The sequence below is a fragment of the Hordeum vulgare genome, chromosome 4H, assembly GCF_904849725.1.
Source record: "Hordeum vulgare subsp. vulgare chromosome 4H, MorexV3_pseudomolecules_assembly, whole genome shotgun sequence".
Classification (NCBI taxonomy): Eukaryota; Viridiplantae; Streptophyta; class Magnoliopsida; order Poales; family Poaceae; genus Hordeum; species Hordeum vulgare.
The window spans coordinates 148379675-148403283 of record NC_058521.1 but is presented as its reverse complement, the minus strand read 5'-3'; the positions used below and the strand labels follow the sequence as shown (position 1 = coordinate 148403283).

Sequence of the window (23609 nt, the reverse complement as noted above, 5' to 3'; positions counted from 1 at the left end):
GGAAGTCCAATTTGAGGAAGACCTCCTTGAGACCCTTGGATGCCACCTCGTGGACTATCTCGTGGAGGGCAAGGATCCCATCATGAATCCGTCTGCCCTTCAGGAATGCGGACTGGAGGGGGTGAGCAATCCTTGCGGCCACAGGGGACAGCTGTAACGACCAAGATGCGGTCCTTTCCGATCTGGGGGTCAAGGCCCCCGAATAGGAAAGAAGCGCATCTAAGTGTTTTGCAAGCAAGTAAACATAGCACATAATAATAAATAAAGTAGACAATCTGGGATTCAACTGTCTTCTTATTAAAATACAGAGTACAACGCAGATACAAACAAGGTAGTTCCGGTACGGACTACAAAACAAGGAAAATGCTATGCTACCCGCTGCAGGCCCACGATCACGACCACGGCTCAGTCCTCTGGATAGTTCACGTAAAGGCGATCTGTCTCCTCGTCGTACTGCCACGCCAGCTGGGTGCCGTCGGGATCATCTGCCTCTGGGGTACCTGTACCTGCTGGGAGTTTCGGAGGAATCCGTGAGTCACGGGGACTCAGCAATCTAAGACCTTGGTGCCAGAACTAGTCATGTTATTGGGTAAGGAAGGGGTGAAGTGTTTCAAGCTGCTGCATCCTAAGGTTGAATAAGTGGCTAGCTTACGCAAAGGAGAAGTGACAGTGTTCTATACTAACGATCGTGAATACTTGATCAGAAAGTGATCCTGAACACCTTCCTACGGCATTCATAACCCCACCGTGTTCCCGATCGAAGAGAGATCTTCGAAGGGACAGTCACGGTTACGCACACAGTTGGCATATTTTATTAGTTTATGTTTAAGTTTTCTAATACCGGATGTTAACAAAATATTCCAAGTTGCCACATAACCGCGGGCACGGCTTTCCGAAAGATTAAACCCTGCAGGGGTGCTCCAACTAGTCCATCACAAACGAACACAGGCCGCAAAGTCATCCTCTATCACGAATCTCGTGATCTCGTCGGATTCCTTAGAGGAAAGCCTCAACTCTGGGGAAAACCAAAGCTTCACCGGAATTCCTATACGCAAGATATACCGCTAAGGTAAGACAAGGCTAGCAGGACCTCCCGACGCGTCGACGACCCTGATAAGAGCCGCGTATCTCAGTCTCAGGACACGCCGGATGAGCGATGGTTACCACGCCAAAACTCCGAGTTGCCCCGGGGAGCGTAATAAGCTGCTCTGGTTTGGACCAACACTCATGAGGAGCACTGGCCCGGGTTGTTGATTAAGAAACCTCGGGGTAGCTATTCCCTATGCAGTTTATTATTAAGTGATTAGCAAATAGTACCAATGTCGGGTCCTGCCGGACAAGCCTTAACACTACGCGATTTATCAAGGGGGTCCCCATAACAACCCCGATCGTGTTAGGAGCGATCATTATGGAATCAAACACCGGTAACCGGTAACTAAGGCGGCAATAACGGAACAAGACACCCGGCAAAAGGCTAGGCCTCCCGTCATTTACCAAATATATAGATACATTAATTAAATAACAGAAATTAATATAATGATATCAAGCTCATGGCAACTCATGAGTTATAAACACCTGCAACTAACAATGCTAACATTAGTAGCTGAGCAAGCCTACCTAGCCATGCAAATTTGCTAGGAAATAGTAAGGTGTTTGGGCTCATGGCATATGAAGAGGCAATATATTTTCAGTGGTAGGCAGCGAGCAATAACGTGGAATCGAAACTAACATAACAAGTCTAGATATGGGATCAAGGTCATGTCATCTTGCCTGTGATATCCTCAGCTTGGAATGGTTCTGGATCGTCCTGCACGTACTCTCCTGACTCCACATAATCGGTCTCCGCTCCCGGTGCTACCCAACACAAAAATAACAGCCAATGAACAGCAACACCACAAAATGCAACAATCACATGATGCATGAGATGAAAGTTGAGCATGCACCACTATTTCTAACACTAGCACAAGCAGGAGAAACTACAACAAGTTCCTGGACAGAACTTTGCACTAAACTATTTGGACATGCATGGGAATGATATGAACAGATGCAGCTCGTAAAAACGGTGCAAAACCATGTAAAGAACTTTGCAAACGGAGCTACGGATCAACGGGAATCAACGAAACACGATATAAAGCCCTACGTGAAAGATTCATCGCCACACACACAATTGGCACAAATCTGGTGTTCCCAGGTTGCCAAGACACATATTAACCCAACATGAATGAAATGGAGCAAGGTAGAACACCCCAACAACAATTGAACACAAACTTTGAACAAAATGTCAAAACTACGCAATCTGCCAGTTTTTGCATCTTAGCTGTTTGTGAGCCACATGCAACATAGCTACAGGTCTTCAAATATGACAAATAATATATGTGGCTGTTGCCAACCAAGAACACTACAATCTCCATCAAGAATCACATCAAAAGGAATTAAACTCTAGAAGATACAAGGCCACAAACTTTCCCAAAACCATCAGTTCTCAGGGACTTGGTGAAAATTCCTGCACCTGAGTTTCTGTTTCTGTTCTGAAGCCTTTCGACAGCAACCAAAACACAAGCTACTGGACTCCAAATGACTTGAAAATTGACAGGAAGCTTCAAAAACATCCCAGGTTCATAACACTAGCACTGAACTAAGTCCAGTTCTCAACATAATGACCAGAACAACCTTATCTACAGGGGAAGAAAATGTTTTCAGCATTCCAGACTTAGTGAAATTTTCAGAGTTCAAAAATCTGGAATTTCCCAACCACATGCCCACTTTGTCTAGGCATAGTTTGCACACACAGGTTCCCAAGAGGTGTTTGACACCACTATGGTATTGAGCACAAACCCCTACAACTAACACACCAAGATCCATGCCTTTGGGCTCCATCTATATCATGGAAACAAAGCCCAAACTTTCAACAAAATGAAAATGCAAATCCATAAGGTATGCTTTTAAGATGACAACTACATAGGAGGGTTTCATGTGCACAATGACAAAGTGACATGGGGGTTTGAACCCCGTGTTTGTGTCATGCTCATCAACAACTCCAACACACACAATTTCTCACAAGCACTAGCATCAAGCTCACACAAACGACACTTTAAACTAACAAGAGGGTAAGCACACCCTCACATATGGGCATGTGATGGTGCACACTCTCACAAGCATCACTAGGATCTTCCTAGTAATCATGTCATCCTCTATATGCAACCACCACAACATCCACACCTTCACACGCTAGCGTAGATAGTCACCTAGATCTTCACATCACACCAAAACATGTGATGGGGTGGAAGCTCCCACACCCCACTAAATCTATGCAAACAAATAAAAACTACAAGTTCAACTTATACCACCTAAAACTCCCAAAGATGGGCTCCACAAGAGTAGCTAGTGCATCTTCTCCTTAAGGCACAACACACACAATGAAAACACATCACAAGAACCACTCCCACCAAGTGTTCTTCACACCACTAGATGTAACCCACAAAGGCTTACAAAGCTAGCAATACCACCTCTAATCTCTTGTAGGTACACAACACACACACAAAGGACCCTGTTCCCAACTACACTAGTAAGGAAAAAGATGATAAGACCATCTTGCTGCCCAACAAAAGGGAGGGGAAGTACAAAAATAAAATAAAAAGGCAGCAAGGAAAGATAGCAAAACCCATGCCAGGGGTCCTGGGATTCGTTCCATGTACCTCCTGGTTTACCAGACACCAACTAGCCACTGCACCACCTGCGCTACTGACGACAGGAACGCAACAGGAAACAAAATAACTTGCCTTGCTGGCCACCGAATAGCAAAAGAAACTAAAATTATGCCGAGAGGGGGTTCGAACCCTGGACCTCTCATCAGGCACGCAGGAGGTCGACCACTGGGCTACGAATAGGAAGCTGACAGAGGGGGATTCCCATAACAGGTAAAGCTACAAAAGCCGACTCCTGCCTACAGCGAGCGCCGACGACAGAGAAGTCTGGCAGTTGCTCGCTTGCCGGCGCTGCCGCGCGGCTCTACCGGCGACGCGGGGGTTCCCTCTGGTCACGGCACTACCGACGAGAGGGGGGAGGGGGTCCCTGCTACAACACCTTGCCAACAAACAGCAACACACAAAAGAACTCGACCCTGCACGTACACACAATCACAACCTCCTGACGAACGGCGGCAGAGAAGAACGACGACTCCGCCGTGGATCTGGACCGGACCGAGGAGGAGGAAGCACTGGGCGGCGGTCCTCACCTTGGGGAGAAGAGGGGCGCCGGTCAGGAAGGAGGAACGCCGGAGGCGAAGAAGAGGGGCTGACGCAGTTCGCCCCGTTGACGAAGACGAGCTCGACGGGGGGGGGGGGCGCTCCTCGGGGTCCAACGCCGGGAATGGGACGCGGGGAGCCGCCCCGAGCCCCCGGACATGACGACGACGGCGAACGGAGGCGGGGCGCGACGCCACCGGCGACGTCTACTGCTCTCTGTCCTGCTTCTCTCTGCTATCTTACCTGACAGAGAAGAAGGGAGAGAGATGGGAACGAGATGGGTTTGGGAGAGGTGGCGGCGGCGGCTGAGGGGAGAAGAGGAACCCTAGGCTTCGGGCACGGACGCCAACGCAACTTATAGGGGGCCCTCGACGTGCTGATCACGGCGCCGTCAGCTCTCTCTCTCACACGCGACTGACGGAAAGAGGACAGCGAGGAAAGGAGAAGCGCCGTCAGGAAGGAGGGAGGGGGCTTCGCGTGGGCTCTCTCTCTCTGGAGGGTGCAGCTGGGCCGGGAGGAGAAGGAGGCCCATGCTGTCCAGGGCAAGAAATAAAGCTGGGAGGGAATTCTTGTTAGTTTTAAACACACTCAAGAAAATAACCCACCTAAGCTATTGTGGCAAAAATCAAAAGGAAAATTCTGCTGGACTTAAGGAATTTTTGCCCAATAGGGAAAAATAGGAATGCAATATTTGGAGATGTTTGAAATAAATGCAAAACAGCCATTAAGCTACTGTTTTGAATTTATTTGCACCACTAAAAACCTAAGAACAAACCAGAAAAATTACACCCCCTCATAAGCACATTTTATCTACCCACTAGACATTTTAGAATCATCTTTGGGAAGAAGGAATTTTGACAAGAATAAAAATAGGAGGGAAAAGGAGTTTAAAAGGTAAGAGCTTAAAAAGACTAGCACACCCTCTTACATCACACACACCATTATCACATGCATCACAAGGTAGTGCAAAACCACCACTTAATCCTAGCAAGATCACATGCACTCACAACACCACAACACTACTCCTTTTATACTCAAATGCAACATGATCATGGCATGCAATCATAAGTATGGCAAGGAATGATATGTAATTCATGCATGCAAGGGAAGTAAGCACTAGGGAACACACATGAATTCATGGCACAAAATGATATCATCAAGATCTCTGACAAGGTGGCCCCACATGGAAGGTTACAAGAAGGGAAAGTTCTACACTTGGGGCATTACAACAGCCGAATGGCGCAAACTTTTGCAAAAATTCACGCCAACACGTTAATCACCGTGATGGGGCGGAATTGCCGAATATCCGAGGCCCCAACTAGTTTGGGGATGAGAGCAATGACGTCATAGTTGATCCTGCCCAAGTCCAGAGTCCCCATATAGAATTCATGGAACATGGGCATAATGACCGGGCGCACGGTCTCCCAGAACCTCTCGAAAAAACCGCCGGGAGGCCGTCCGGCCCCGGGGCCGAGCATGCCTTCATAGAGGCAACCGCCTGACCTACCTCCTTCGGGGAGAACGGGAGAGTGAGTTCTGCATTCTCCACGTCGGACACCTGATCGGCTAGCAGCCAGAAGTCCTCACGAAGAGAGGCACCTCCACGCGGCTCAGCCGAGAAAAGCTCCTTATAAAAGGAGTAAATATGGGATGAGAGATCCTCCGGGCTTTCCAAAAGAACATCCCATCCGAGAGGGAAGGGATGACACATTTTTGCCTAGGGCCATTAGCAATGGCCTGAAAGTAGGAGGTGTTTGCATCCCCCTTCAAGAGCCAGTTCTGGCCTCCTCTATGCCGCCAGAACAATTCCTCGCTTTTGAAGGTGTCCATGAGCACGACATCGAGGGAATATCTCCGGGTCCAGTCATCTGGTGATAGACCCGGCCCGTCTGCCAAGTCATCAAGGGCCTTAATTTGACACAGCAGGTCCCCTTTACGGGCCCGGAGGTCAGCGCCCAAATTCGCACCCCAGCCCTTCATGGCCTATCGAGCCAGCTTAGCACAGTGATGCCAAATATCCACCGCACAGAAGACACGCGGCGGGGAGGCGGCAGCACGGCGCCAGCGGTCGCGGACCAACTCGCAGAAACCAGGCTGCTCCAGCCAAAATGTCTCAAAGCGGAAGCGGCGGGATCTAGGTGGGGGCCCATCACCCGAAGAGAAGATCAGAGGCGTATGGTCGGATCCAATCTGCGTGACCGCCTTTAGGCCACAGAGAGGGAACATCACTTTCCATTGGGGCGACACAAAGACCCGATCCAAAACACTTCGGATGGGGTCCGCCTGTTTATTTGACCACGTGAACCTAGCCCCTACGCGAGCTATCTCACGTAGCGCCATGTCCGCGATGCAGTCATTGAAGAGACGCATTCGTGACCGGTCCACATTTGGAGAACTTTTATCAGAAGCCCACCTAATGAGGTTAAAGTCGCCGGCCACCACCACCGGAGTGGTGCATCTCTCCACCTTGTTTTTCAACTCGGCCGAGCGACTATGATCCGCCGGGCCATAGACGATAATCACCTCTCAACTGAGGTGAACACGTCGATCAGTGACAGCTATGCTCACGAAGAACGCCCCCCGGTCCATGTCTTCAACCGAGAACACATCCTCCCTAACACCGAGCAAAATAGCCCCAGAGTGGCCCATCGCAGGGAGCCACTGCGAGGCAAACTGGTGACGGGAGAGCCTGTGGAGCTCGAGCATGCTAAAGTCTTGTCTAATCGTTTCTTGTGGACCCACTATGTCAATCTCTTCCTGACGCAAATAATCAATGAGATGCCGTCGCCGGCCAGTGAGGCCGAAGCCCCTGATGTTCCAACATAGCAGCTTCATTTAATAACCTCGTCTGGATTCCTAGGCCCCGCAAGCGGGGCCGAACTAGCCCGCTTGTCAACCGCGGGGCGGGGATGGCCTTAGGCGGCCGACCCCGGCATCCCCGAGAAGAGGGGGCACCGGATGTCAGCGGGCCGGGGGAGGCAGACCTGGGACCGACCCACGTACCACGCGGCGGGTCTCGGTGGGGTTGAGCCGGGTGGGAGGGCGCCCCCTGGGCTCCCGGATAGAGGGGAGCCCAACTATGGGCGTCACGGTCCCATCCACAACCGGGGGTGCAACACCATCCCTGGTCTCTCTATGACCAGGTACGGGGTGCACCGTGGGGGGGGGGGTGCCCGCGCAGCAAGTACACGGGCTTCCGCCAGCGCCCCCTCAAGCCTCTCTTTCGCACACAAGGCGAAGATCTGCTCAAGAGGGGGACATTTTTCTCCTCGGAACACAATGCCACTATTTGCAGCCACTTCAGCCAAACGGGGAACCATATCGCTAGAGAGCACAGAGAACCTAGAACCAGACTGAGAGGGAGGAAGAGGGGAGGACGTACCCGAAAACAGATCACGGGCTGCAGCACAGCAAGCCGCCAGCTCAGGGATCGTCGGGATGCGGCTATCCTGAAGGATCCGGGACTAGCTGATCCGCGTGCTCTGTCGCGCCGCCACCACGAGGGAGGCGCCCTCACGTGGCCTCGAGCGTGGTGCGGGGGGGGGGGGGGGGGTCTCAGACACCCAGCCAGGGTGGACGACCATAGGAGGGCCTGGGTCCGGGGACCCCAAGGTCGGGGAAGGAGGGGACCCCGGAGAACGCGAGTAGCAGACCACCCCAGGCGAGCGCAGGGAGGAGGCAGGGCACACCTCCATACCCACACTCACCTCCTCCTCGGCGGCGACCACCAGGCGGTCAGAGACAGGGAGGGCCATCCCAGTGCCTACGGCCGCCTTCGGCACCAAAGCCACCACGGGGGTACTCTCCGCGGGCCCCGACGGTCCAGCGGGCGCAGTGTCGGGGTTGCGCTGACCATCGGACGGTTCGGGCAGAGCCCCTCCAACATCCTCATCGCCCTCGGAAGACGAACCCTCCTCCGAAGATCCCTCCTCGCCACCAAGCCCCCCATCGCCAGGGGCTAGGCCAGCCAGGGCCGAATCCAGCGGGTCCACGAGGGTCGGGGACTCGAGCTCGAAGGTGAGGCGCCTGCCCTTGGACCCGAAGTAGAAGACCAAGGACATGCCATCGATCTCAGCGGGAGCCGGGCAGAGGATCTCAATGCGGGCGGGAGCATCATCCTCAAATGATGCCAGGTCGGCGGTGATCAACTTGCCCATCGGCTCGGAGATAGCTTTCAGGATGTGGGTAAGCTTGCCACCCCGCGGAGCCACGCTGCCTCCCCTTGGGAGGCCATATACGAGGACCCACACCTTCTCCAGGGGCGGGACGGGGTCAGGTTCTGCCGCCGCCGCCTGCACGGAAATCATGAACTTGTTGATGGGACAGCGGATGAGGTCATGTGAGCAGACCCGGAGTAGCTTGGCCGAGGGAAAGGGTGCCGAGAAGACGAGGGGGGCCGTCTCAGTCACCTCCCAGGCGAACTCGGAATCACGAAAGTCGCCAATGTAAGCCGCGAGCTCAGCCCGGATGAGGCCAGCCGAGATCAACAGCCCCTCCGGGATGACCTACTCGGAAGCCAGGGTGACCGTCGCCAGGTGAGGCCGAGCCGGCTCCTCCTCAATCTCCGCATCCACGAAGTAGAAACTCCCACGCTCAGCACCATACCCAAGGTATGCGAGGGTCGTGGGGCACTGCGGGGGGCCTCACACTCCGAGCGGAAGTGACCTGCGCATCCGCAGTTGATGCACATCGTGTCCTCACGGGAGCGCTGGCGACTAACCCGCGTGGCGGGAGGGGGGGGGGGTCCAGAGCCTCCTGTTCAGGAGCCCCCGACAGGGTCAGGCACCCAGCACCCGCGAGAGTAGCAGCAGCGGCCTTCTTCTTCTTCGACTTCTTCTTCTTAGTCGGGGCCGGGGCGGGCAGAGGGGCGCCAGGCGGGACCTCGGGGGACACGCGCCTGGGAGGCCCGTCATCCCGGCGCTAGTCCGCACCCTCCGCCCGAGAGGTGCGCCAGTCAGAGCGGCGATCATCATCGCTGCGCCGCACATGCGGCCCGCCCCGCCGGTCCTCCCAGCGATGGTCCTGACGATCCCGCCTCCAAGTGGGCGCCGAGGTCCGGTGAGCAGGGGCACGGGCAGGGGGAGTGCGAGGAGCATGCGCGTCCCGAGGCCGAGAAACCGGAGGGGGGCGCGCCACCAACTCAGCCCGAAGGGCCGCTTCCCGGTCCACATCAGACCTCACACTCCGAATGTCCCCCGACGAGCCCGGCAGCGGCAGGCGGGGGTCCCGGTCCGGGTGGGGGTGGCGGAGGGAGGTTCCGGAGTAGTATTTCGGGGACCTCCCTAGCCGACTGGTACCCACGCGGCCGGAACTTGACGAGCCAGCGCCGGCACCCCCATCCGGGGCGAGATCACGGGAGAGGCCGCGGGCTGGGAGAGCTGGTCGGCCGGACTGGCCATCCCCAGCATGACGGGTCATCAGAGCCTCCCGGTAGGAGAGCCTTAGAGAGGGGCGGACGGGAGCAGGGGGCGGCCGACCGTGCACAGGGGAGTCGGCCGCAGCGTAGTCCAGCCGCGCGCCAGAATGGCGCCTGCTGGCTGTCGGAGGGAGGCAGGCGCGAGCGAGGGCGGGGCGCACACAACTTGGGCAGGAGAAGCCGACCGAGGAGCCGGGCGCACAGGGGAATGAGGTTGGGCGACAGAACGAGGAGGCGGCGCTCGGGTCGGGGGGGGAACCCTAATCCCGCGCCTGGCCGGCCTCCCCTGTCCTGGGCCTCGACGCGGTGGCTGGGGTGGGCCCTTGTGGGCCTCAGCCCACCTCTGTTTAACCCGCGCCAGAGCGTGCAGTGCGCGGCGGGAGGCCCAAGCAACCTCTTTGGCCGAGATGGGTCGTGGTCTGCTCCGTGGGGGCCAGAGAGGGGGATAGCTGCCCAACGACCCGCCGGTCTGCCCGAATCGGTAGGGCACGGGGGAGGGAGCACCGCCCGGGCGCCACCCGTCGCCGGCACCGGCGTCGCCGCCGCGCAGGGGGGCAGGGTACCGATGCCAGGCCGGGCCACGCAGGCGCCATCCCCGGCGGCCACCACGGGGGATAACCCGGGCGGCACACCGGCAAGGGGCGGGCGGGGGGGGGGGGTGTCATCGGGGAAGGCCAGCGTCCTGACGCCGGAACCCGCCGCCCGACCACCTTCGCCGGCCGCCGGCGGGCAGGTCGCGCCGCGGCCAGGAAGAGGCCAAGCTGCGGAGGTGCCAGGGAGACAGGCATCTCCAGCCGGCCCTCCCCCTCCGAAGACTGCTCGAGCTCGTCGGCATCTAGCTCCTCAGCCCAGTCCGCCCAGCGCCTCGCCGACAGGGGAAAGCGGAGGGAGGGCGCCGCCGACAGGGCTGGCGGGGGCACAGGGTCCATGCGGCACGCTGGCCGGGCGCTGTAAGAGAGCCACTCAGGCCGTCAGTCCTTCATGGCCGCCAGTCCGCCGCAGGGGGAGAGCGCCCTCAGTCGCATGCTGTCTCTTCTACCGTCAACCCTGCCAACCCTTTCCTTTCAGTCTGCTAATGGTAATAATTTCCATCTGTGTTAATATGGAATCTTCTCATCGTCTGTTCAAATGTTCTATCAGCCGAGAGTAATCAACTCAGTTAAAACTTAAAAGTAATGATTTGGGCCCAGCATGAGCTTTAACTGTTAGACAGAATGGGAAATGGCCAAATCGATTTTCTCTATGCAGTGAGAGAGATATGCATCATAGCCCTCATGGTGGATCTGAAACTCTTTACACCCTACTCAAACTGAAGGTTTATCTGAAACATTGATTTGAGAACATGAAGCCGATATTGTTCTCTAATTTGGGGCTTTGTGAAGAAATCTGCCAATGGAATGTCTGTTGGAACATATTGGGATCGAACGAATAGTTGACTATTGGCAGTGAGAGCGCATGAATGATGCTTCCATGATTAACGGATCATTGAAAATGTGAATAGGATAATTATATTATCACAAAGGAGAGACACGGAGGCATCACATAAAACACCAAAAGCCATCGAAGCCATAAATTTTCTGATGTGGCAGTGGCAAGGGGCTCAAGGTTCATTAAAATTCGATGCATTATTAATCATATTTCACTAACATTGTACACAGTGAGTAGCATCAATGTTAAGTTCTTTTTCTCAAGCATATTCCTTGGTATTCATTTTCCCCTTCAGTAGAACGAGCCTTCTATGGTAACAACACGGTCAGTATTGTATGTCCATTTCAGGTGGCAGTGTGCTTGTGTATCAAATGTTCATATACCCACGCATCAATAAAATTCTTGGACCGATCAAATGTTGTCAAATCGCAGCCGTGAGTAAAAACCTGCTATTTTTTTTTAATTGCTGAAGTTCTTCTATCCTCTGACTTTATATCTTAACTATTGTGATTGACCTTGCAGGCTCTGTGCATACCTATTCTATTTGCCTATCCCTACATGACATACCTGTCAGGACCTGCATTGTCAATCGTTCTGAGTATTGCATCAGTCTTAAAGAATAATATTGCTGTGAGTATTATTTTTATCTCATTTCAGAATCCTCGTTACCTGAAGTTTCAGAGTTGACTCTGTAGATAGATCATAGATGGAAATTATATGTAACGTGAAAAATCTAAAGCAGTGCTTGTCCGCCTCTTATGAGTTGTACATGTTTCTGCCTTGTAACATTTTTGGTTTTAATATTAGAAAACCAGATCATGGGTATTATTTGTCCCGCGCCACTAAAAGTTCTCTCATGTTAATTATGTTCCCCATGTTTGCTATATCAGGTTACCATCATTACAGGCCTCTTCATCCTTCAAAACAACGCTGTGGTATGGAAACCATAAGTTAATCCCGATTCAATACATTTTACCGAAGATGTCTATCGCACTAATGACCATGCAATTACTAACAGTCTCAGGACCAAAGAGGAGCAGCAAATGGGTTAGCCATGACTGGAATGTCCCTTTTCAAGGCAGTTGCTCCTGCAGGCGCCGGCATTATGTTAGTATTCCTTGTTCCTCATTGCCCCTGCAAAAAATTTGATGTGTTACAAGGAAAAATAAACTTTAATACTAGCTCACGCTGCTACTTTGGCAACTACATACAAACGGAATGTACTTGAAGTTCAGAAATCACATGTTTTTTCACATATGCAGGTTCTCGTGGGCGCAGAAACGCCAGCATACTTTCTTCTTTCCAGGTAAACGTTGTTATCCTTTTTTGAGGAAATTTCACAAGTGTACATTTTATTGCCCAATGCAGCTATCCTTCGATCATCGGTCTCCTTTAGATATTGTTTTAAACATTTTAACTAGTTGAGACTTGAGAGACCCTGTGAGATTTTTACTGCTGTATAATTGTTCTCTACTTTTCTCTCATACAGGTGATCATATGGTGTTCTTTGTGCTGAACATGATAGAGCTCATTGGACTTGTCCTCACATTCAAACCCTTCCTCGCCGTGCCAGAGCAGTATGCCAGAAACTAGCTTTACAATTATTGTTCTAGAATTTTTGAATTATAACTCAGATGTTGATTACTCATGGGTTCCGCACCCGCAAGGCTTAAGGCGCCTTGCACCAGGATAGAGGTGATAAGTACTACATGTATTTTGTATGTAACATATGTGTTCTGACAACATTTGGTAGAGGTATACATATGTCATATAGTCTGGTGAATGATGGGCAATTGAATTGGTTGATTGCCTTCGATTAGGTTGCAATGTAACATACTACAGCTAGTAATAAGTTGGTGTAAGTGGTCACATCGTAATTGTTATTTTATTCGATCTGTAACTCAGGGGCATGGGGTATGTGTCCAATTTGTCACATTACGGGGTCCTGACATAACAAATCTCTTTCGTTTCCTTGGAGCGAGGTTTTAGGTTAGAGAGATACAGTACATGTAAGGTGGACTCGCTCGGGATTTACCACCCACACCACCCCTGGAGCCCAGTCAGGCGCTTGAGTTCAAGGAGAGGGGTGATATTGACACTCTTTTCTCTCACTCGACCCAGTCCATCGGGCTTGCGGTTCCTGTTGGTGATGAGGTTGTCGTGTCTGGAGCGTTGGCACATGTGCCCAAGGCTCTCTTCACGAGAGATTTTGTGATTTCCTCGCTACTTTGGACCTGCTAACCTTGGATCTGACAAGATGATTGGTTGTCTCCAGAAGGACATAGTAGATATAAGAGCAAGAGAGGTGGTGTTGGCCCCTTCACATCATCTTGAAGGAGAAACCATGCAAAAGTAGAACAAAGAAGGTGACGCTATATGTAACGTGTCTGTGGTTACTTGATGGATGGCTCTCAGTTTATTGGCCTATCATCATGGTTATGCTCATGTCTGTTGCCTTTGGCGGTGTTTTTTTTTGTCAGCTTACTACCAGCCCATAAGGGCTCATTTGTGATGTTGAGACTCATATGACGACACACTGTAGGAGTGGCGTGTTGGGAGTGTCCATTTTGTTTTTATGGTTGTGTGACCTTGTGGTTTGCTAGTAGTCCACTTGCCTCAGGGGGTTGTGACTTGGTTGCCTTTTGTGGGCAAGTCTATCCGGAAATTCTCTTGTTAATGGGTGAGGTAAATCCTTTGCCTCCTTTTTTAAAATACAAAAAGATACATCTAAGGCTTGTATCTGGGATAATGTGGATAAGCACACCGTCACGTGCCACACGGTCTGACGTTCAAACCCTATTGTGGAAAGGAAATGTATGCGCGAAAAGAGTTGTCTGGCGACGAGTCAGGCGACCTCGTCGCTGGCCGCATCAGGAAACGCCGGCGACGGGAGTTTCAGGCCTGGAGGGCGGTTCTGGGTTCTGGCTGACAGTGACGATGAGGAGGAGGCCCTCGCCACCGACGGTGAGCATTCTCTCAAAGCTTCACCTACACCTTCTGATCGTATTTGTAAAGCGTTTCAGGATGGATTCTCGGAGGAGGAGGTCGCCGAGATCGTAGACGAACTGGTTCCGACGAATGATCCAGTCATTGCCTGACTGCAGGATGCGGACAGGATCGAGGCCGCCAGGAGGGTTGCCCGTCAAAGAATATCGGCGTCGTCTGTGCGGCCGTGGCAGGGTCCTCTTCCTAAGGTCAGTTTGCCGAAACTTACTTTGTCAGATTTTTTATCCACACCGCGGAAGATAGTCACAAAGAAGAAACAAAGAAAGAGAGCTGCTGTGTTGACGGCGACGGCGAGGCCGCCGGCGAGTCAGATCCCATCGGCATATTCAAATTCGTTGAAACCGTCGTTGGGCGAAGTAACGTCAGAACAAAAAACGCAGGGGCTGGACTTAAGTCATACTGGGTATAAGGCCCAGTTAAGAGTCCAGGCTTTTTGCAATAACAATCACGAGGTATCTGATGCTATTACGTATCCACAACAGCCTGGTCCCGCTGTCGTCTCTCTTTCCATCGCGGCCCAGGCTGGGGCTTTGCTGCCTGTCGAGGGACGTATATCGCGACAGAAGGATCCCGACCCTGCCGTCTCTCGTTCGATCGCGAGGGTGTCTAGGGCTGGCTTTCCTCGCTTGGGTCCAGGAAGGGCGCCGCAGATCCCTTCTCTCCGTTGTGCTGCTGCTATGTCAGGGAGGGGAGCGTCGCAAGCGCAGCCACCGTCGGGCCAGGCTGGCGCTACTGGGGCGCTAGGGAAACAACTGGGAACCAGCAAGGGCTCGAGCCACGGTCCCAGGCAGCCTGCGACTGTTGCTGCCAAGCCGGCGGTGCCTCCTGCGGCCGCGGGATCGCAGGCGGGGCATGACGTCAACAGGTTTCAGCCGCGTGGGCGATGGGGCGATGACGGCGTTCACGCGTACGGTCCTGGACAACACCGAGGATCCTCTTCGGCTGGAGGGAGCCGCGGCTATGCATGGCAGGCTACTGCTGCTAATGGCCAAGGGTTCTCGGGTCCTCCCGGGAATTTTGTGCCGGGGCCGGCTGGCCCTAAGAGGGGTGGTTTCCGTCAGAAGTGGGGAGGTCGCGGAGGTGGCAGGCACCCTCGTCCTCCGGTGCCGCCTGAGACTGCTTCTGGGACTGATAGCGAACAGCGGCAGCAGAATTTGGTTGCGCCGTCTACTACCCCTCCGATAAAGGGCATAGCTGATGGTGCTCTGGCTTCGTCGGACAAAGGTGGGGGTGATCGTCCAACTAAGTGGGCGCGAAAGAAGGAAAAAATGACTTGTTATCGTTGTGGAGAGAATGGTCATTTTGTGATCTTTGTGAGTTCTGTCTCAAACCTGTTCATGGTTCTTCTGTGTGCCCCCTTTTGACTGGCCAGATGCCCCCTATGGCTATCTATGGAGTATGCTCCGAGGAGCTTATGTTTTTTGAGTCTCCTGCTTTGACGTCGACAGTGCATGTGCCAGATGCGGCTCTTATTGGTATGGTTACTGTCGCTAGTGGGAGGATGACTGTGGATCAGAATGTGCAACAACTTCGGGATCTTGTGTCGGCAACTTTCCGTTGGGAGCCTATTGCGATTTCTGAGACTGTGTTCAAGGTGGTGTTTCCTTCCAAGGAGGAGTTAGCACGGCTGCTAAAGTTCGGCATGTGTAGAGTGCCTAGCACGTCGTGTATCCTTGAGTTCGATGTATGGAAGGATGATGAGCCTCAGGGGGTGCCTCTGGATCAGATTTGGGTTCGTTTTTCTGGAGCTCCGTCTAAGGCGGTTAATGACTTCTTGGTTGCATGGAGTTTTGGGTCACCGATTGGAAAAACTGAGAAGGTTGATATGGCGTTCAAGCGTAACAATGGAGTTGTTCGAGTTCTCGTTAGTGTCATAGATAAGGGGCTGATTCCGGATGAAGTTCTTTGGACTTTTGGGGGTAGAAGGTATACCCTCAATCTTGAGGTCGAGAGCACTTCTCTATCAGTTGACGGGGTGCTGGACCCTGATGTGGATATGACTGACAGAGATGGTGCGGATAGAGATGGAACGTCGGGGCCTACAGATTCAGCCAAAGGCGACTCATTGCCACAGGCGCCTGCACCTGGGTCGGCTGCACCAGCACTGCTGGCAGGTTCGGGGGGACCGGCCCCTGGTGGGGTGGCATCTTCCTTAGCATGTGATGGTGTGGCATCCTCCCCGCTAGAGCAGCTGCGCTTTGGTTCGGTTCAGCCGGCTTCGACGTCGTCGTATGCTGATAGGTTCGGGCTGCCAATTCAGGATATTGACCGGAGGCAAGTGAAATTTTCTTTCGCTGGGAAACTCCCCGTATGTGCTTCGTTGCAGCCGTCATCTCCAGCTGAGGGACTTCCAGCGATTTCTTTTGATCACTACCTCAGTCGGGCTAGGCTTGAGGAGGCTTCAGCTCCGATACTGATGGCGAGCCTACGGGCTGAGGGGGAGGGAGGCGTTGTGGTACCTCCTCACGCATCGGAGTCTGAGACGCTTGTGGCAGAGGGAGATAACTCAGAGAGGCTACCGTTCACTAATGAGGATGTCATCGCTTTTGGCGGTCTACCAGATCCTGTGACACTGGATATGAGGTCTAGTCAGCGGATCCAGGAGCAGCCAGATGCGGATGACTTGCAGTTGGGACGTGCGATGCGAGTTGCTAAAATGAGGGATGTGGAATCTTCAACAGGTATGTCGGTTAATTTGGAAAATTCCATTCTTCATTTTTCCCCTACTGAAATTATTGATAAGGCAACTGCTATTGGGGTATCTCTTGGTAATTCTAATGCAGAAGTTGCGAAATCTATTAATGATTTACTTGATTTAGAGGTAGATAGGGCTCTTGATATTGTTCGAAATTTGGCTGCTGTTAAACCTATGACAGATGCTGAGATCAATGACCTTGGCGGGCTAAATTCTCTATGTGAGAATCTTTTGCCGAGTGATGAGCCTAACATGGGAGGGGATTCTTATCTGGATTTTAGTTTGGACCCCGAGTTGACTCGTCTAACCGAGTCCGATAATCCTGGTTGTATGGACCAGGAATTCGGGGAGAAACCGAAGCAGACTTGGAAAAGGAAAATTTATCCGGTCTCTGCAGTTCGCAGAAGTGCTCGATTTAAAACTGCTAAAAAATTCTACGATGAACGATGAGAGGCATATTTTGGAATAGCAGAGGTCTACGTGACTTGGCTAAAACCAGATTCCTTGCTGACGCAACGATTGAACATAAGCTTGACTTTATCGCCATTATGGAGACAGGGCGCGATAATTTTACACCTCAGTTTCTAAATTCTTTATCGGCAGGGGTCGATTTTGATTGGCACTGTCTCCCTCCAAGAGGAAGATCCGGAGGGATCTTATTTGGAGTAAGATGCGACACACTTCAGGTTAGGGAAGTCGTGTTTGGTGATTTTGCAGTTAAGTTTAGGATAGCTTCCAAAAGTGACGGTTTTCGCTGGGCTCTTGTAGTGGTATATGGGGCGGCTCAACCGGAACTTAAAGCTGATTTTCTTGCAGATTTAGTTCGAATCTGTGATGAGAAATTACCACTTCTGATTGGGGGTGATTTCAATATTATTAGGTGGGCTCATGAAAAGAACAATGACAATTTCGATGGTAGATGGCCATTTATGTTCAACACTATTATTGAGAGCCTTGATCTTAGGGAAATTGAACTCTCGGGTTCGAATTTCACATGGGCGAATTCCTTACCAAACCAAACTTTTGAGAAGTTGGATAGAGTTCTGTCTACCATTGATTGGGAACAGAAATTCCCTCTTGTTTCAGTGCGTGTGCTTCCACGGGCGATCTTAGATCACACTCCTCTCCTGTTAGATACGGGGGATGCCTCGCATACGGGGAATAGAAATGGGTTCTCCTTTGAGTCCAGCTGGTTCTTAAGGGAGGGCTTCATGGAGATGATTGCCACGGAATGGAATAGGAACGTGGGTGGAAATACTAATGTGGAACGATGGCAAAATAAGATCAGACATCTTAGACAATACCTCCGTGGTTGGGCTCAAAATGCCTCAGGGTCTTATAAAGATGAGCGGGACAGGCTTACTATATCGATTGAGGAGCTTGATAGAGAAGCTGAGTTTACTATGCTCAATTCGAATGAGCGAAGTCTAAGATTTGAGGCCGAACAAAGACTCCGTGTACTCCTTAGAGAGGAGGAAATGAAGTGGGCATCTAGAGCGAAAGTTAGGGCAATCGTTCTGGGTGATAATAACACTAAATTTTTTCACTTGATTGCAAATGGCAAACATAGGAAAAAGAGAATCTTGCAGCTTGAGCAGGACGAGGGTACAATTGTAGGTCATGAGAACTTAAAATTGTATATTTGAAACTATTATAAACAACTTTTCGGTGCTCCTCATGATAGTTTTGTAACTATGGATGAACACCAGGTGGCAGACATACCTCAAGTCGGTGAGGCCGATAATGAGTCTCTGTCTGCTCCTTTTACGGAGAAAGAGGTGCTTGATGCTATTGGTGGAATGAAGTGCGGTAAAGCCCCTGGCCCTGATGGGTTTCCGGCGAAGTTCTACAAAAAATGTTGGCATATCATCAAATCGGATCTTATGGCAATGTTTGATGATCTTTTTGCCAGTAACTTACAGCTCTTCCATCTAAATTTCGGTACAATTCCGTTGATACCAAAGAAGGAGGGGGCGACACGCATAGAGCAGTTTCGTCCCATCTGTTTGCTTAATGTTAGTTTCAAAATCTTCACAAAGGTGGGAACAGATAGACTAACTAAGATGGCACATTCAGTAGTGCAATCTTCGCAAACCGCTTTCATGCTCGGACGTAATATTCTAGAAGGGGTGGTAGTGCTTCATGAGACCTTACATGAAATTCACTCGAAAAAACTAAATGGGGTGATTTTCAAAGTGGATTTCGAAAAAGCTTATGATAAAGTGAAATGGTCCTTTTTACAACAAACCTTGCGTATGAAGGGGTTCGATGAGCTTTGGCGAAAGCACGTGGACTCCTTTATCAGGAGAGGGAGTATCGGAATTAAGGTAAACGACGACATTGGTCACTTTTTCCAGACACTAAAGGGGCTAAGGCAAGGGGATCCGATGTCCCCTATCCTTTTCAACATTGTTGCTGATATGCTGGCCCTCTTGATTAAGCGCGCAAACGAAAAGGATCTTGTCGGTGGACTAGTACCACATCTGGTAGATGGGGGTGTGTCCATTTTACAATATGCCGATGATACTATTCTGTTTATGGAGCATGATTTAGTGAAGGCTCGAAATTTAGAACTCATCCTGTGCCTTTTTGAGCAGCTATCAGGGCTGAAGATTAATTTCAATAAAAGTGTGTTGTTCTGTTTTGGTGAAGCCAAAAATCAACAACACATTTACAATCAGTTATTTGGGTGTGAAGCTGGGGATTTACCTTTTACGTATTTAGGTATTCCCATTCATCATCGTAAACTCTCCAATAAAGAGTGGAAATGCATTGAGGAGCGATTTGAAAAGAAACTTAGCAGTTGGAAAGGTAAGACCCTTTCCTACGGCGGTAGGTTGGTGCTTGTTAATTTAGTTTTAGTGAGCATGCCTATGTTTCTCCTATCTTTTTTTGAGATACCCGTGGGGGTGCGGAAAAGATTGGATTTCTACCGTTCTAGATTTTTCTGGCAAAGTGATGAGGTTTCGACTAAATATAGGTTGGCTAAATGGGACATTATCTGTCGGCCTAAAGAACCAGGGGGGTTAGGTATCGACAACTTAGAGACAAAAAATAGATGTCTTCTCAGCAAATGGTTGTTTAGACTTTCTATGGAGTCTGATGGGATGTGGGTATAAATTTTGAAGAACAAGTACCTCCATTCGAAATCCCTATCTCAGGTTACGGCTAGACCAATGGATTCACCTTTCTGGAAAGGACTGATGCGGGTGAAAAACTCCTTCTTCAATAGAACGAGGGTGATCATTGGTAATGGTGAAGCAACTAGATTCTGGGAAGATTCCTGGCTAGGAGATTCGCCTCTTGCGCTTCAATACCCGCGGCTATACCATATTGCCCGGCGTCGACAAGTGTCGGCGGCGGCAGTATTTCGTGAGATACTCCTTAATATTCAGTTCCGTAGGTCCTTAGTCGGCGACAGATGGAATACCTGGTTACATCTGGTCAGAAGGTTAATGGAGGTTAACCTTTCTGACAGGGCGGATCGAATTTCTTGGAGTTTAACCTCAAATGGGCTGTTTACGGTTAAATCCATGTATCTTGATCTCATTGACTCTGTACCCATTCCAAAATCGCAACATATTTGGAAGATTAAAGTTCCTCTTAGAATTAAAGTTTTCTTGTGGTTTGTCCATAAGGGAGTTATTCTAACGAAAGATAATCTGGCCAAGCGAAAATGGAAGGGTAGCCCCAGATGTAGCTTTTGCCCGAGGGTAGAGACTATTAAGCACCTCTTTCTTGATTGTCCTATGGCTAAGCTTGTTTGGCGCTCGATTCATATTACTTTTAATATCCCTCTCCCTGTTAATTTGAATTCGTTATTTGGAACATGGTTACAGGGAGTGGATGTTTATTTGGCCAAACATATTCGTGTTGGAGCATGTGCTCTTTTGTGGGCTCTATGGAATTGCAGAAATGATTTGGTTTTTAACAGAATACGTGATATTAACTTTCTGCAGGTTATCTTCAAAATTACCGCACTGATCCGCACATGGTCGTTACTCACTCCTGTGGCAGCCAGGGAGCATATGGTTGCTGGGTGTGCCCGTTGGAAGATGGTAGCACAGGATATCTTCAGCCGGTTTGGATGGCGACATTTTAATAGGATAGGTGTTTGAACATCTAGATCTTTTAGTCATCTCCGGCTTTGGCGCGAAGCTCGCTTGTATTTTTATTTTTTACTCTTTGTTACTTTTAGTTGTACTCTGTCGACACTTGTTTTGGTTTAATATATGGCTGCATGCATCTATTGATGCAGAGGCCGGGGCTAAGCCTTCTTTTCAAAAAAACGTGCCACACGGTCTAGGGAGTTCTTAGGATTGATGTCCCCGCCATAGTAAAATAAGGAATGAGTCTCCATCGCGGTGGTGCGTCTCAAGGAAGGTGGATGTTTTTTTACGATGGAGGTGTTGAAAATATGCCATAGAGGTAATAATATTGTAATATTATATTTTCATATTCATAATTATGAGTTATATTCAATGGTATAACTGATATGATTCTGTAATGTGCGGTTTAGTGAAAAACTCATACGCACATGTGGAATAATAAACGATAAAATTAAGATTCCTAGTCTTGCCCCTATGACTAACTCAAGTGTTGTTAGTGATCATGTTTTCCGGAGGATGTCGTTAGCTGTAAAGATAGTCCTAAAACACTAGTAGAAAACTGGTCTTATGTTCGGCCCTTTAGTTCCGGTTTGGTTTTGGTCCGGGACTAATGTCATCATTAGTCCCGGTTCGAGAAGCTAGGCTTTTGTCCCGGTTTGTTAAAGGCCTTTAGTCCCGGATTGAGCCACGAACCGGGACTAAATATTTGGTGGCAACTGTTCACCTGATGTGAGACCCTTTAGTCCTGGTTAGTGTCTCAAACCGGGACTTAAGGGGTCGTGGCGACCGTTCGCCTGCTGGTTAGTCCCGGTTGGTGGCATAACCAGGGATTAAAGGTCCAAATCGTTCGCATCCCGCGTCGTTTCACGCGATGAAAAACAGAATCGTACCACGAGGCAGAATATTCTCTCTTCTCTGTTCGTCTCTTCTCTCGCTCTCTGTTCGTCTCCTCTCTCGCTCTCTCTTCTTCCCCTATCTTATTCCACCATGAATGATCCAATCACTCGCTACGGAGAGGTACTCACACATGGCACGACTAAACTCAATGTCGTCTACACAGACGACAACGCCATGGTGCTGCGTTTTCTTTCCTATCTCGAGGAACGGCTTGAAGAGGCGAAGGAGAAAGACAAGTTCATGGGGCTTGATCTCGAGTACACGGCCAATCAAGAAGTTGTTGCCGTCATCCAACTTGTCATGGTCTTCCAATGGGCGAGGTAAGTTTTGAGGCTTTTCTTTGATCAAAGATTACGAAAATTGCATATAGGATAGCAATATGTTCCATTGGAATCCTAAAGATCAATTTCACTTTAGCTGTAGTGAAACAATTTTCCTTATTGCATATTGGCAAAACCGTGGGAGAACATATGTATATATATGTCATAGTTAATTTAGGGCTTCTTGATCAATTCATAGGATAGCAATATGTTCCATTTGAATCCTAAAGATAAATTTCTCTTTAGTTGTAGTGAAACAATTTTCCTTGTTACATATTGATAAAACCGTGGGAGAACATATATATATGTCATAGTTAATTTAGGATCAACACAAAAAGTGGGAGACGACCCCACTTGATGGTATCAATATTGAGAATGCAACAAAAGATGCATACGAGTTGTAACGCATGATTCGAATCATGAACTATGGCCAGCGTCACTTCGTACATGAATCACCACCACCACCACCAATTTGGGGATATTCTGATTCATACAAGTAGTGTTCGCAGCGTATATTACGAACAATTCTATTTCTAGCTATTATTATGTACTGCTTCGACGAGTATTTTGTATTTATGTCCCTGTGTAAATCTGATGTGATTATTTTTTCTTTATGTCCCTGCATAAATATTAGGGTTTTTTTATTCTCACCTCATTTAGTATTTTGTATCCTCACCTCATTTGCTATTTTCCATGCATTAAATAATTTTTTTGAGCTAAATGATCCTGAAATTGAATAACGTCACAAATCAACTCGGCAAAGGCTGAAACTTGGCATGGTATCATCATTTCACCCACATGGCATGTGCTAAAGAGTTGGAAGGGTTACAGTAAAAACAGGATGCACTTCGTGTACAAACTGGACTATCTCTTTCTAAGTATCACAGTTCGAGACGAATACTCATGTCTTACAAAGCTATTTCAATTTTTTAATCTTATTTCAACTCCAGACTTTTTGTGCCCTCAATATACATCATTCAACGACACCTCACAAAGTTTCAACCCTTTCTCACCTCATTTGCTATTTTCCATGTATTAAATGATTTTTTTGAGCTAAATGACCCTGAAATTGAAAAGCGCTACAAATCAACTCGGAAAAAGCTGAAACTTGGCATGGTATCATCATTTCACCCACATGGCATGTGCTAAAAAGTTGAAAGGGTTACGACAAAAACAGGATGCACTTCGTGTATAAACTAGACTATCTATTTCGAAGTACCACGGTTCTCGACGAATACTCATGTCTTACAAAACCATTTCATTTTTTATCTTATTTGAAGTCCAGACTTTTTGTGCCCTCAATATGCATCATTCAAATACACTCATAAATTTTCAAGTCTTTCTCACCTCATTTGCTATTTTCCATGCATTAAATGGTTTTTTTAGCTAAATGACCGTGAAATTGAAAAACATTACAAATCAACTCGGAAAATGCTGAAACCTGGCATGGTATCATCGTTTCACCCACATGGCATGTGTCAAAAATTTGAAAGG

The 23609-nt window shown here is 49.6% G+C and overlaps 3 protein-coding genes across 3 annotated transcripts in view; 2 read left to right on the top strand and 1 right to left on the bottom strand.

Annotated features, from left to right (window-relative positions):
* The window catches only part of LOC123448201 (protein ZINC INDUCED FACILITATOR-LIKE 1-like), a 43444-nt gene extending 30487 nt beyond the window's left edge, over window positions 1-12957 (top strand). Inside the window, exons 12-17 of the mRNA XM_045125017.1 lie at window positions 11437-11522; window positions 11611-11718; window positions 11979-12023; window positions 12107-12195; window positions 12351-12394; window positions 12578-12957. Of these exons, the coding sequence (XP_044980952.1) occupies window positions 11437-11522; window positions 11611-11718; window positions 11979-12023; window positions 12107-12195; window positions 12351-12394; window positions 12578-12681 (476 nt within the window). The 3' untranslated portion in view covers window positions 12682-12957. The remainder of the gene's footprint in view (window positions 1-11436; window positions 11523-11610; window positions 11719-11978; window positions 12024-12106; window positions 12196-12350; window positions 12395-12577) is intronic.
* Window positions 1815-10106, bottom strand: LOC123448202 (translation initiation factor IF-2-like). Its single transcript, XM_045125018.1, has 2 exons — window positions 7627-10106; window positions 1815-1854 (listed from the first exon to the last, which is right to left on the bottom strand). The coding sequence occupies exon 1, from the start codon at window positions 8549-8551 to the stop codon at window positions 7709-7711; it is 843 nt and encodes a 280-aa protein (XP_044980953.1). The 5' UTR covers window positions 8552-10106; the 3' UTR covers window positions 1815-1854; window positions 7627-7708.
* A 91-nt stretch (window positions 12958-13048) lies between the features above and the next one.
* On the top strand, window positions 13049-21276 carry LOC123448203. Its single transcript, XM_045125020.1, has 3 exons — window positions 13049-14052; window positions 14193-14282; window positions 20749-21276. The coding sequence occupies exons 1-3, from the start codon at window positions 13765-13767 to the stop codon at window positions 20905-20907; spliced, it is 537 nt and encodes a 178-aa protein (XP_044980955.1). The 5' UTR covers window positions 13049-13764; the 3' UTR covers window positions 20908-21276.
* Window positions 21277-23609: the final 2333 nt, after the last annotated feature.

Excerpts from the sequence above, each read along its gene's own strand:
- LOC123448202 (XM_045125018.1), bottom strand. The coding sequence starts at position 8,551 with ATGATTTCCGTGCAGGCGGCGGCGGCAGAACCTGACCCCGTCCCGCCC.
- LOC123448203 (XM_045125020.1), top strand. The coding sequence starts at position 13,765 with ATGGGTGAGGTAAATCCTTTGCCTCCTTTTTTAAAATACAAAAAGATA. Across the intron at positions 14,053-14,192 it reads GGAGGCCCTCGCCACCGACG|GATGCGGACAGGATCGAGGC; the intron begins GTGAGCATTCTC and ends GCCTGACTGCAG. Across the intron at positions 14,283-20,748 it reads GGCAGGGTCCTCTTCCTAAG|GTTATCTTCAAAATTACCGC; the intron begins GTCAGTTTGCCG and ends AACTTTCTGCAG.